Here is a 14,311-nt window from a genome sequence, read left to right as displayed (position 1 = left end):
GAAAATTTGATGGAATATGACTTCTTGGAATGCTCTATCTGGACCATAGGATTGCATCATTATGGGTTTTAAAGATAAGGATGACTATTGGGCACTAAGCCTAGAATGAAATGGGTTACAATGCATTTTTATATTTTAATCATCTTGACGTATGTAAATAAAGACTCAATCATCCAGGCCAAAAGTATCTAAAAAGGTTAAATCATGTTATTTCTGGATAAACATTTAAACTGAACAGCGGGGACAGAGAATTAATGGATACAGAACATTTCTGTCCCCAGCAATCTAAAATTAATAAGGATACCAGTGCGTATAACATAGATGTTTGCGCAAATAAGATTATCAACCTTGCTGTCAAATAAAACCAAGCATTTAATAGTGAGTGCCATACCATATGAATGAATCAAACAGCTGGCTAGAAAGTAGGGGCAGTCAGCAGGGGTGGGATTCTACCAGTTCGCACCTATTAGCTAGAACTGGTTGTTAACATTCTAAGCAGTTTGGAGAACCAGTTGTTAGAAGAAATTACTGGCCTAATCCTGTAAGGAAGGCAGGAAGAAACATTCTGGTGTTGCTTATAGAAACTGCCTCTCCGTTAACCCTTATTACATTCTTAGCAGGACTAGACTTCCTATCTCTGGAACTTCTCTGGAGTTTTTTACCCCTCCTTTGCTGGTACTTTGCTTGTGTGAAGTGACCATTCAAAGCTACAATGGCACTGAAAAAAGTGACTTATGACCATATTTCACACTTACAACTGTTGCAGCATCCCCACAGTCACGAGAGGCCAGGCAAGAAAATGCATGCCTCGATGTGAGTGATATTGAGTTGGCCACGCCCAGCCAATAACATGACCACCAAGACACGCCCACCAACCAAGCCACGCCCACAGAACTGGTAGTTAAAAAAATTTGAATCCCACCCCTGGCAATCAGACACAACACAGGTTATATAGACAGTAAACACACAGTGTCAGACATAAAGATCTCAAGTGCCAATATACAAATGCACAAAGTCTGGGGAACAAACAGGGTGAACTCAAACTACGAATACATGAAAGTAGATATGATATAGTTGGAATAACAGAAACTTGGTGGGATGAAACCCATGATTGGTATCCTTCTACATACTGGTAGAAGGATACAAACTGTTAAAAAAAAAGACCCCATAAAAGAGGAAGTGGAATTGCAGTGTATGTAAAGGATCACTATATTGCTACAGAAATGCATGAAACCAAAGATGAAAACCTCCTAGAATGCATATGGGTCAATATAAAAGAAAAAAAGAATGACATGGCCGTTGGTCATAGGCCACCCAATCAAGCAGAAAAAATAGATGTCCTTTTTTGCCAGCCAACTAATAAACATATGCAGGAAACACACAACAATAGTAATGGATTATCCTGATATCAATTGAAAAACTAATTCTGCACCAGGTGAAAAATCAAATAAGTCCCTAACTAACCTAGCTGACAACTTTATTGTCCAAAAGGTAGAGGATGAAACTAGGGGGACAGCCATACTGGACTTAATTCTTCAAACAGAGAAGAAGTGATGGAGTTGAAACTGCAGGAACCTTGGGTGAGAGTGACCATGTCGTACTAGAATTCAACATAACACAAACACAAGCAATAGAAAATAATGACACCAGAGTCTTAGATTTTAAAAGAGCTGATTTTAATAAACTCAGAGAGAACTTGGGAAAGATTCCATGGATAAAAATCCTAAAGGGGAAAACAACTCAAGAATCTTGGGAAACTCTGAAAAGTACGATCATAGAAACCCAGACCAGCACAATACCACTGAGAAAGAAAAACAAGAAATCCAATAAGAAACCAGCATGGCTGTACAAAGATCTCTCTGGCAAATTGAAAGAAAAAAGGACAAATACAAAAAATGGAAAGAAGGACGTACAACTAAGGCAGAATATCAGCAGATAGCCAGAATCTGCAAAGACGAAGTCAGGATAGCAAAGGCTCAGAACGAACAAAGACTTACAACAAAAGTCAAAAATAATAAAAAAGTTTCTTCCAACATATAAATAACAAGAAAAAAATCAAGGAAATAGTCGGTCCACTAACGAGAGAAGACAGCAAGGTAGTAACAGGCAACAGTGAGAAAGCAGAACGGCTTAACTCATTCTTTGGATCAGTCTTCATACAAAAAGAAACTGTAGCTCAACCCACCAAAAACATAACTACAAGACAGACCAGAAATAAAAGTTAGAATAAGCAAATAATAGTAAGAGAACACCTGTCTGATCTTGATGAACACAAATCACCAGGGCCTGATGGATTACATCCCAGAGTTTTAAAGGAGCTGGCAGAGGTCATCTCAGAACCACTGCATCATATCTTTCAAAAATCCTGGAGCACCGGGGAACTACCAGAAGACTGGAAAAGAGCTGACGTGGTTCCCATCTTCAAAAACAAAAAAAAAAAAAAAACAGACCCAGGAAACTAGACCAATCAGCCTAATATCAATACCTGGGAATATACTGGAAAAGATAATTAAAAAACAGATCTGCCAACGTCTAGAAACAAGTAAAGTAATAACTAGCAGTCAGCACAGGTTTGTTAAAAACAGATCTTGTCAAACCAATCTTATTTCATTCTTCAAGAATAATGACTTAATTAGTAGACCAGTGAAATCCTGTGAACATAATATACTTAGACTTCAGCAAGGGATTCGACAAAGTAGACCACAACCTACTTCTTGGTAAGCTAGAAGAAAAGGGGAATAGATAGCACCACCACTAGATGGACTTGCAACTGGCTGACAAACCATTCCCAACTAGTTGTCCTTAATGGGTCTAAGTCTACATGGAGGGAAGTAAGCAGTGGAGTGCCACAAGGTTCTGTCTTAGGCCCAGTACTCTTCAATATCTTCATTAACGACTTAGATGAGGGAATAGAATTTGTAGATGACACTAAGCTGGCAGGAATAGTTAACACCCAAGAAGATAGGCTCAAGATCCAGATGGATCACTGGGCCGTATCTAACAAAATGAAATTCAATGTAGAGAAAAGTAAAGTCCTACACTTAGGCAAAAGTACACATACAGACTGGGTGAAACCAGGCTCAATAACAGTAACTGTGAGGGGGATCTTGGAGTCTTAGTGGACAACCAGCTAAATATGAGCCAGCAGTGTGTAGCAGCTGCCAAAAAAGCTAATGCAATTCTAAATTGCATTAACAGAGGGATACAATCAAGATCAAATGAGGTACTAATGCTACTGTATAAAGGCTTAGTACACCTAGAGTACTGCTTCCGATTTTGGTCACCATTATAAAAAAGATGTTGAGACTCTAGAAAAAATACAGAGAAGAGCAACCAGGATGATTAAGTGACTGGAGACTAAAACATATGAAGAACGGTTACAGGAACTGGGCATGGCTAGTTTAGTGCAGGGGTCGCCAATGTTTTGGACCTTAGGGACCACCAAAGTCATAATTTTAAATCCTGCGGACCAGAGACTCTGGGAAAATCCCCCAAAAAATCTGCAGGAAAATTCCCCTCTCCGTTTTCCTACCAATCAATCATTCTTTATTTGGGATTGCAGGATACCGTCTCCAGCTCCGTTCTCAGGGGAAGAAAGAGAGAGAATTTTTGCTTCATGCAAGGAAAGCAGCAGAAGTCTTTCTTTTATTCCCCCAAACTCCACCAGAAATGAGTCTTTGTGAGACTTGTCGTGCTGGCGCAGCCTCTTGGAGGAGGATGCCTTGCAGGGTCCCAAAAACTGATTTCTGGCGGAGTTTGGGGGAGAGAAAGAAAGACTTTTGCTGCTTTCCTTGCATGCAGCCAAAAGCAGAAGAAAGACGCAGAAAGAAGCAGCCTTGTGGCCAGGTGACGCATGTTTGGCGAGTGGGACAAGTTCCACCCCTCCTCCCTTTTCCCTCTCCCCTCACTACTTCATGTTGTTTGCAATGCAAGCCTTGTGTTTCCACAGGCCATGTGGGCGGCGCAGCCTTGTGTTCCCGTGCAGCCTGGATTAATTGCTTTGGGGTATGCTTTGGGGTGACATTTTTCTGCAGATCACCAAAATTTTCTCGCAGACCACCAGTGGTACCCAGTCCACTGGTTGGCAACCACTGGTCTATTGAAGAGAAGGGCCAGGGGAGACATGATTGCAGTGTTCCTATATTTGATGGGCTGCCACAGAGATGAAGGGGTCAAGCTATTTTCTAAAACACCTGGAGGCCAGACAAAGAATAATGGATGGAAACTGAACAAGGAGAGATTTAATCTGGAAATAAGGAGAAACTTTCTGACAGTGAGAACTGTCAACCAATGGAACAGGTTGTCTCAGAAGTTGTGGGAGCGCCATCACTTGAGATTTTGAAAAAGAGATTGGACTGCCATTTGTCAGAAATGGTGTAGGGTCTCTTGCTTGGGCAGGGGGTTGAACTAGATGACCTATAAGGTCCCTTCTAACTCTGATTATCTGTTATCTGTTTATGTTAAGAAAGTTTGATCTAGTTGCCATAATTTAACCTTTTTAGATATCTTGATTTGGGTAATACATTTTGTCCCTTTCTCATTCTCCTTTCTTGTGTTTTACATCCTTTAGTGGAAGTCTTGAAAGCAGGTTCTAGCAAAACCTAGTGCAATTTTTATAATTTCCTCCAGCAGCATTTTATTAGTTGAAAAATAGATAAAAGCAAACTAAGAACTAGTAATATAATAATAAACTAAGTGGTTTCCCTAAGCCATGAAAAAAACAATTAATGTCCTATAGTCCATTTATATTCTATCCTATAATCCTAATAGATAAATGAATGAAGAGGCAGCCAGAAGCAACTTCAATAATTTTCATTTACATTTTATAAGATAACTCTTTATGTTTTAATTTTACTATAGGAGACAGATGTAATTGAGGAGGTAGAAATGATGGTGGAGAGCCTCCTGGATGTACTATTACAAACTCTTCTAACTATTATGAGTAAATCACAATCTCAGGAGGCGGTAAGAGGGCAGCGTTGTCCACAATGCACAGCTGAAATCACTGTTAGTAACTAACCATCAAGTTCTATTTCTTGCTTATCTAGCCTGCTCCCTTTCCCTATCCTCTCATCTCTAGTTTACTACATTTTTCATTCATTCGTTCGTTCATTCATTTTTTTATGTTACAAAACTAAAACTAACTGTCCTGACCTGTCAGAGTGAAGCTAAGAAATTCAGCCATGCTGGTGTTAGTTTATTTAGCCTATTAGGTTATATTTTTAATTATTTCTAAGGCATTTCCTATAATAATTGAAAATAATTAGTGAATACTTAAGTGACTGGAATCTTATACCATATAATTAGGAGTTGGATAGTGCATTGTGTGAACCCATCATGTTCTTTCAATCAGACTTAGACATAACATGATTTTTTTTGTGAATCATTAGCATATTATAAGAACACTGCTATGTTTTGTTAATCTAAAATAGCATTTAGTATATAATATGAATTCAACCAAAGTTATCTGCAGAATGATAACTGTCTTACTTACTTAGCTTTGGAAAGACAATTCATTCTGGATTTCCTACCTCCCTCTCTCTCCAGCCACCTGAGCACCCTCCATTCTGGCCTTAACTAAAATGAGAATTTCTTTATAAGGTAGAAAACAATGCTGTATTGCATGCTATGATGAATAGAAAAAAACTCAAAACCCTATTTATAGGAATGAATGGGTGTGTGTGTGTGTGTGTGTGTGTGTGTGCGCAAAGAGGAAAAGCAAAATCTCGTCCTTTAATCATCTAATTATTCTGCTTTTCATTTTTCATTTGATTTAATTCAATTTGGTGACTATTTGTCAGCCTCCATGGGTGAACTAGACAGTTTACTATTTGACCTAAATCTACTTTATTGTAAGACTGTATTAACAAAATCTTGCAAGTTTGAAAGTACAAACTTCCGATTTACATTTTTAATCCATTAGGGCAGGTCCTTTCTAAATTTCTTTCTCTGACCGAGAAAGGGAATTCTTATCTCTTTTGTCTGTTTCCTTCTCTTACCCTCTTTCCCCAAGATATTCCTTCATACCATTACACATCTCTTTACATAAACATTTTCTACATAATAGGAATTTATTTTAAAAGTACAGATATGAGAAGAAGAGTGGAGATATTTTTATAGTGTTTTATTTCATAAATATCACACCATTTTCAGTCCCTATACCTTTTTCCTGTACCCTGAAGTTAATTTTTTTATTTAGATTTGTGAATATGATTATTTCGCTAAAATAATTATTCTTTGAAATTAACAGGGGGAATATGTATCCTGTCTTTTATCTCTACTTCGTCAGATGTCGGACACTCATTTTCAACATCTTCTGGAAAATTTCCAGAGCAAAGATGAGCTAAAGGTAAGATTATAAACACAGTCTAGTTATATTTCCCATTTGTGTTTTTGTGCTGATGGATGTAACTCAGGAATACTGAGAATGATCCTGGTTATATAGATGTTGGTTCTTCTTTTGTCACAGATTCAAATCCATTCCATATTATTTATTTTATCCTGTATTGGGAATTGAGCTATTGCACTCAATAGATATTTAAATTGCAGCTGACCCAGATGCATACTGAGGTTGCAAATCAATTAGCAGCTAAATGTTCCTATGTCATCTGACACAGCGGTCGCTCATCGGTGGGCCGTGAGAAAATGTTGGTGGGCTGTAGAGAAATCTCACTCCCAGAGCACTTCCCAAAGCAATTAATCCAGGCTGTGCAGAAACACAAGGCTGCCCTACCCACATGGCCCATGGGAACCCTCCCTGCCTACTCACTCCTTATCTAGCAAACTTGTCTGCTAAATTGCTATTTTTCCAATCATCAGCTGTTCTGCTGTGCCAGGAGATTTAGATTAGCTAGGAAGCAGGAAATGGTTGGATTTCTTGCTTTCTAGCTAGTCTTTAGATCTTTGTCTCTGCTTTTAAGAACAGCCGAACCTCCCTTAGGACTGAAGTTCTATTATTCAGTGCAGACTCATGGCAAGCAAATTTTATGTAACAGACTGAGTTAGCTGATGGCAGATAGATAGATCACTGAATGAATCTGATTCTTTGAGCAACTCAATCTGCCTGCCTGCTTTGCCTGATTTTGGGTAAAGGTTGCTCTTTTTTTTAGAAAAAATCGAATATTTATATAAATATTTATAATATTTACATACAAACCATGCCCAGCCAGTCACATGACCACCAAGCCACACCCATAAATTAGGCCACACCCACAGAATCAGTTAGTGGACCCTGGGATTTAAAATTATGAGTTAGGTAGTCCCTGAGGTCCAAAAGGTTGGCGAACCCTGATCTGACATGCATAATTTTTTTTAAATAATTGAATCATTTAATAGAGTTGAATCTAATTATACTTACTGTATTTAAGCTAAATCTATTTAATAAAATGTTCATGCTTACGCTGCTTTTGTTTCGAAAATATTTCAGAGATGCTTCATATTTTTGTTCGTTTGGTGTTTTTGTTCTGTTAATTGTAATTCCACTCTCGGTGAACTCCCCATAGAAAGATAAATCCAGAAACAGAAAATTTTTAACATGGGATTTGTTTTATCAGTGGTTAGATATTAGAGGTAGAAATTAGAAGATAGAAGACAATTATTATGTAAAAGTAAATGATGAAAGATTAGTACTGAATATAAGTAAACAATATATTATGATTACTATGATTACCATTACCATCATCGTTATTAATATCACTTTGTATAAGCAAATTGACTCACTGTTTATTAAGCACTTATGTTTATTAAAGAAGAAAATGTATAAATAAAAATTAAAAAAGAAAGGTAAATGCCCAAAGAATGATTTTAAGTATTTTAAAATAAAATATGTATTAAATATTTTAATACTTTAACATATTTATTAAATATGAAGCGATATACCAATATTTTTAAAAAAAACATCAGTTTAATGTTTCACTAAGTAACTTAAAGGAATTGTCCTTGAATGTTTTAGTCTTGACAGATTTCCCATATGAATAGTAATATAAAGGTGGATATAGAACCTTTTAAGAGGAAAAAGAATACACACGGGAAGATGGTAAAAAGTAGAGCTTATGCTATTTAGAATTTCCACCAATTGGCTCTTAAGTTATGTACATGTTTAAATACTAATTGGCAAGAAGCTGTGGTCAAAGTTTCATGTTACTCTCCTATACACTATTATAAGGATTCAGAAAATTGGAGTTTGATATTATTAATATGCCGATGACATTGAATTTTATGATACCAGTGAGTTTGAGGAGATCTGAATGTACTCCTAGTCAATAATAGACGGTTGTAAAGAAACAAATTATAACCTAATCCAGATACAGCACATATGCCCATTGTTATTAGGATGACTGATCATAAGTCAGCTTGGGTTTCATTTTTAAAAAACGTTATGGTTCCCTTTGAAAAAAATGGTTAGCAATTTGGAGATAGTGGATTCCAAGGGGCAGTTTATAGAATACTTTCTCTTGACTAGTGTGCAGCAGCTATGACCTGAAGACGATTCTGATAATCTCCAACATTCTTCTTTTATTTCTTATTTCTGCCTTTGAGTCAATTTTGGACAAGTTCCTAGAGCTTTCAGAAATAGTTTGCCTTCTTCTTTGGGCTATTGGAGATAAATGTGTAAGCGATTTTTTATCCCATTATGCAACTTACAGCTTTTCTTTCCGCTGTTTAAGAGGCATATTTGCTTCAAATCACATAGCTAGTAATGTTTTAACATTGTTTTCTTGGTTTTTACTAGGAATTTCTTCTAAAGATTTTCTGTGTGTTTCGAAATCTGATGAAGATGAGTGTCTTTCCTCGAGACTGGATGGTGATGAGATTACTCACCAGCAAGTGAGTGCTGATTCATTTTAAAACAGTTGAATTTTACTAAAATCATATACAATTTTTATACAAATTAAGATTTTTTAAAAATATTTCAGCTTACTAATTTTTAAAGGATATAGATCATTTTAGATATGCTCAATTTTTATTCTTCATTGAAACATACTGAGAACTGATTTTTTTTGATAACCTTATTAAAAAAATTAAAGAAATAAAAACTAATAATTGAAATAGAAGAAAGGAAGAAGTAAAGAATGAAAAGGAAAGCAAACCCAAAAGTTAAGGCTAAAGTAGATTTCAAAAATCATTTTATTAGATATGTTATGTTGACAGTATGGAATAGATATAAATTTATGTTGTGTCAAAAATACCTTTATGGCTGCCACTCGAAGAAGCACCTTAAAGAAGAGAAAGGATAACTAAACATATATAATTAATATATGGTAATATATTGGAATTCTCCTATAATGTCCAATACCATTCTGGCATCTTTTAATTATCTTTTAGGGGAAAAAAAATCCACATTGGTGTCCGTGAATAAATTTTTGTAGAATTATTTTCAATCTATCTGCTAAAATGGTTGTAAATGACTTATAATCACTGTTTAATAATATCAGTCTATAGGATGGCTGCATTGAGGATATAGCCATACTAAACCTTTGACTTGCAATTAGTAGGTTGGCTGGAACAGGAAAGTGGAATTATAATTTGGTTTCTCTTAAAAATCTCATGCCTATAGCTACCAGAATGGGAAGAATTGCCTGTCAAGACAGAGACTTAGAGTGTTGTAGATGCATTTTCCGTCTTGCTAACCAACACTCTCCATATCTCGGCTGTTTGAGACAATTACCTATGTGGCAATATTTTGTTATTACGACTATTACAGCCATTTTATAAAATGAAAATAAATACCTTGAACAACAGCAACAAAAGCCCAGAATATCAATCCATTATAATTCAATACTTAATAGTAACTACAAACAAACCAATAGATGTGGGAGAAGCTATTATTTAGAAATTTAGTGTGTGTTGTTAGGCTGTCTAAAACATGGAATAATTTTAATTGGATAGATTTTTCAATAATGTATTAGAATTGGAATCTATTTAAGGATTAGCTTACCATACGGCAAATTATTAAGAAATAAGAATGTCTGTGGGTGCCTTCATGTTCATGATCCAATGGATTGGTAACTTTTTAAATTATATATTAACCACTATTTTATCAATAAATATAAAAGAATGTGATTTTCACTAAATTTAAATATTCTGCATATTCTATAAACACTACCATAATGTTGTTCTTTTTGTTATTATAGTGTGATCGTTACAACAGTGCAGTATTTGTCTGCAGCACTACATAAAAATTTCACAGAAACAGATTTTGATTTTAAGGTATTTTTAAAAAACTTTATACTATTAAATTGTCAACACTGTATTTGTTTTGCTATTAAATGATAACTAATAAAGCATTTGCACCAAAGTCCTCCAAGGGTGTTCAGATCATTAAAATAGAAAAAAAATAAAAGAATGCAGATGGTTTTCATTTAAAGACCACTCATTCAGTGACTATTCAAATGTATGACAGCACTGAATGAGCATACATATAATTAGCCCTTATATTTACAGCCATCACGGTATCTCTTTGCTCACACTATCCACATTTGCCACCTTCTTTGCCAGCTTCCTACAAGCAAAATCAGTGGAAAAGCCAGCAGGAGATTGCAAATTGTGATCATGTAATGGTCTCATTTTAATTACCCACAAGTCACTTAACAATGGCTACCAGAAGTGCCAGAATTTGTGGTACTAAGTGGCACAAGCAGCTGATTATGTGTGTCTATTCAGAGAGACATTTCGGTGCAGTGGTTAAGGCACCAGGCTAAAAACCAAGAAGCTATGTTGTAGTCCTGCCTTGGGCACGAGGCCAACTGGCTGACTTTCTCTCAGCCCAAGAAAAGAGGCAATGGCAAGACCACTGCTGAAAAACCTTGCCAAGAAAATTATCTAGGCAGTCTCAGAGAATGGGACACAATTGAAAGGAAGCGGGGGAGGAATCAGAGGTAAATCCCGGTGAGTTTGGTGAACAAACTCCCAAGTAATGATGTAAAGAATTACAAGGTTTTTTTAGTTAAGAAATTTTGTTTGTAAAAATTCAAAAATTCTTGACATTATAGTCTCTGTGGAGTGATACATGTGGGATTCCTCACCTGAGATAGCTAGTCTTTGCCTTGTGTGTGAATTTATAGAATTTTTATTATAATAATTGTATAATTTACTGAATTTAGAAATTCAGTTATAGAATTATATTATGAAGTAGATCTGCTATGCATTGTTTATTGATGTGTTTGAAAGAAGTGCCCATATCATATGTACATCACTTATATACAGAACGGATCATGAAACTACTATTATTATGTAATGATTGTATTTATTTGTTATAATCATTTGGCTTAGGTGTTTTCTGAGAAGATATGCAGAATATAAATATATTATTATAATAAATACATTGTCATTACATCTGGTGCTTTTCAGAACAATCAGTTGACATTTATTCAAGATATACTTAAAAAAGTAAGTTGTATATGAGTTTTCAGTTAGTTGCTTCTTTTTTTTTCTATTTTCTAGGCCTGGAACTCTTATTTCAGCTTGTCAGTTTTATTTATCAACCAACCCAGCCTGCAGCTAGAAACATTTACTCCAGCTAAGCAGAAAAAGATTCTGGACAAGTAAGATTATATTAACTTAATTTTCATTCTCAGATGTTTGTTTTGAAAGTAAAGCAGTGGTTTTTTTTCCTCTGGCTCTGTTTTTATAAGATGTATCTAACAGTAATGCTGCCAAATCTTGTTTTATTTTAAAAATCCCAATATCTCATTTTTTTCCTTTTGGATCTGTGTTTAATTTCCAGATATGGTGATATGCGTGTGATGATGGCATATGAGCTTTTTAGCATGTGGCAGAATCTGGGTAAGTTAATCTTTGAGTTTAAGATTTATATTTAATCTAATAATAACACAGTGCTGGCAATCCTTCATCCACTGTTAAAGGAGCAGAGTACCATAGGAACTGGATTATAATGCACATTGGTACAACTTTACTAGAAATAATTTTATAAAACAGGAGACTCATTTGTCCTTTGGAACTGTACACTATCACTAGATTACCTGTACACATACACATTTCCAGGCATAACCTATTCTATTCCTTTTTGGATTAATTCTTTATGGTAAGCATCTAGCTTCATTCCTTATCTTCAGTTGTAGAATATTTTCAATTAGCAGGCAAGTTAAACAAAAAACAGCGGGAGATGGGATGCAGAGGAAATGGTGTTAAATATTTGCTTGGTTTTGTGTTGTTGTTGTTGTTCAGGGGAACATAAAATTCACTTTATTCCTGGAATGATCGGTCCTTTTCTGGGTGTCACACTTGTGCCACAGCTAGAGGTCCGCAACATTATGATTCCCATTTTTCATGACATGATGGACTGGGAACAGCGAAAAAATGGCAACTTCAAACAGGTAAAAAGTCTCTTCAGTTCTTATAATGTTTATTTCTTACTTAAATGTTCATTTACAGAGTAGAAATAATAAGCATTTTGCTCCCAAAGTATTAAGCATATTTCAATGACCTTGGGATACTGCAAACATTGTAGATAAATGCTGGTTGCCAAATACCGATATTTTGACCATGGGGATGCTATGATGGTAATAAGTGCGAGGGACTGGAAGTAAGTCACTTTTTTTCACCACCAATGTAACTTTGAATAAAAGATTGTAAGTCAAAAACTACGTGTAGAATATACAGCCAGTTTGCAAAACTTTTTTCCCATTTGAGTGAGACTTTCCAATCCCATTCTCTATTTTACTGTTCCCACTCACAAGCTGTTTTGAATTTTGGTTGAACTGTACAATAAATCCAGACTGTGAGTTGTACTCTTTCTCCTGTCAACGTCTAATCTTAAAAAGGAAAAAGATTCCCATCTCTTTAATTTTTATTTTGGTTAAAACTAAATAATGGATTTAAATTTAGAATGTATTCTGTCTCTGGAAAAAATGGAAGAGAAACCATTCTTCTTTATATCACACAAACATTTCTGCATTACCGAAAACAATTGCACTAAAGTTATTCATGGAGACTTTGATTTATGTAGGATAATTATAGGAGAGAACCTTCTTAGAATCATAGGACTGAAGAGATCCAATCCTATACACAGAGCAGGAATCCTCATACTATATAACACAACTCCAAGCCTTACTTGAAAACCTCATGATAGAGTACCCACAACTCCAAAAAGCTAAATAGCTATTACTACTGCTAAATAACTCTTAAGTGAAAAATACATTAATTTAGAGTTTGGATCTCCTCTGTGAAGCATCCATCCATTACTTCTTGTCCCACCTTCAGGAGCCATGGCTCTTAGCTTCCCTAGGATGACCCTTTAAGTATTTGAAGACCATTATATCAGTCTTTTCTTAAAGCTAAACACAACCTGTTCATTTAAGCCTTCTTCATTGGGTTTAGTTTCCAAGCCCCTTGTCATCTTTGTCACTCTGTGTGCTCTTTCTGGGTCCTCATCATCTTTGTATTAAGGAAATCAGCATTCTATATCCCAAGTAAAGTCTGGCAGATGCAGAATTATCACTTCTCATGATATTGACTCTATATTTCTGTTAATGTTGCCCAAGAGTGAATTAGCTGTTTTGGTAGCAGCATCACACTACTGGCTCAAATACTAGACTTACCTGATCCATCTCCTAAGTATTATTACTAAGCCATTGTTGCCTATCTTGTTTCTGATTTTCCTACCCATGTGTAGAATTCATATTTCTCAACATTTAACTGTGTTTTGTTGAATATGGCCCAATAATCAAAACTACCAAAATCCTTTGGAACATTGAGTCTGTTTTCTAATGTGTTAGCAATCCTCACCTTTACATCATCTGCAATTTTTTTGTAAGTTATCTAAGTAGTCAAAATCTTCCATAGGATACTTACCTCTCCATGTTGGCATAAAAGCATTCAAGGATCACATGCTGAGCTTGGTTCTTCAGTCAGCTACAAATCCTGCTAGTGGAATTATCCATCCCACATTATTCCATTTTATCAAGGAAAAGGGTATGATCAACATTATCAAATACCATTCTGGAAACTAAGTACACTAGCATTTCTGTGGTCTACTAAATTCATGAAACAATGCAGTAAGATTTGTTTGGTATGACCTAGTTTTGACAAAACCATGCTGGCTTCTAGTAATCATTTTGTTCCTCTCAGGTTGCCTACAAAGCCACTGTTTAATTATCTTTTCTAGAATTTCTCATTTGTTGATGTCAATTTAACCGACCTGTAGTTTCCTGAATCAATGTTTTCCTTCTTTTTAAGAAAATGGGAACAACATTTGCTCTTCTACAACCTTCTGGCATTTCTTCTAGAACAAACTTTGTTTTAATCCTTCAACAGTTTTCAAAGATTACAATCAGTGTTCTGAAATTACATA

At 35.5% G+C, this 14,311-nt stretch overlaps 1 protein-coding gene across 7 annotated transcripts in view; it reads left to right on the top strand.

Annotated features, from left to right (window-relative positions):
• DOCK3 (dedicator of cytokinesis 3) overlaps nucleotides 1-14,311 on the top strand; it is a 177,279-nt gene that overhangs the window by 87,643 nt on the left and 75,325 nt on the right. For all 7 annotated transcript variants that reach the window (XM_087924051.1, XM_087924049.1, XM_087924050.1 and 4 more), the window contains 7 exons: nucleotides 4,861-5,007; nucleotides 6,251-6,349; nucleotides 8,732-8,826; nucleotides 10,134-10,209; nucleotides 11,443-11,543; nucleotides 11,726-11,784; nucleotides 12,187-12,335. In XM_087924051.1, the coding sequence (XP_087780177.1) occupies nucleotides 4,861-5,007; nucleotides 6,251-6,349; nucleotides 8,732-8,826; nucleotides 10,134-10,209; nucleotides 11,443-11,543; nucleotides 11,726-11,784; nucleotides 12,187-12,335 (726 nt within the window). The remainder of the gene's footprint in view (nucleotides 1-4,860; nucleotides 5,008-6,250; nucleotides 6,350-8,731; nucleotides 8,827-10,133; nucleotides 10,210-11,442; nucleotides 11,544-11,725; nucleotides 11,785-12,186; nucleotides 12,336-14,311) is intronic.

This window comes from Pseudonaja textilis, chromosome 2 (genome assembly GCF_049901715.1).
Source record: "Pseudonaja textilis isolate UNSWEBS1 chromosome 2, rPseTex1.2, whole genome shotgun sequence".
NCBI classification, from domain to species: Eukaryota; Metazoa; Chordata; class Lepidosauria; order Squamata; family Elapidae; genus Pseudonaja; species Pseudonaja textilis.
The sequence above is the reverse complement of the archived record's forward strand: the minus strand, read 5'-3'. Positions and strand labels throughout refer to the sequence as shown.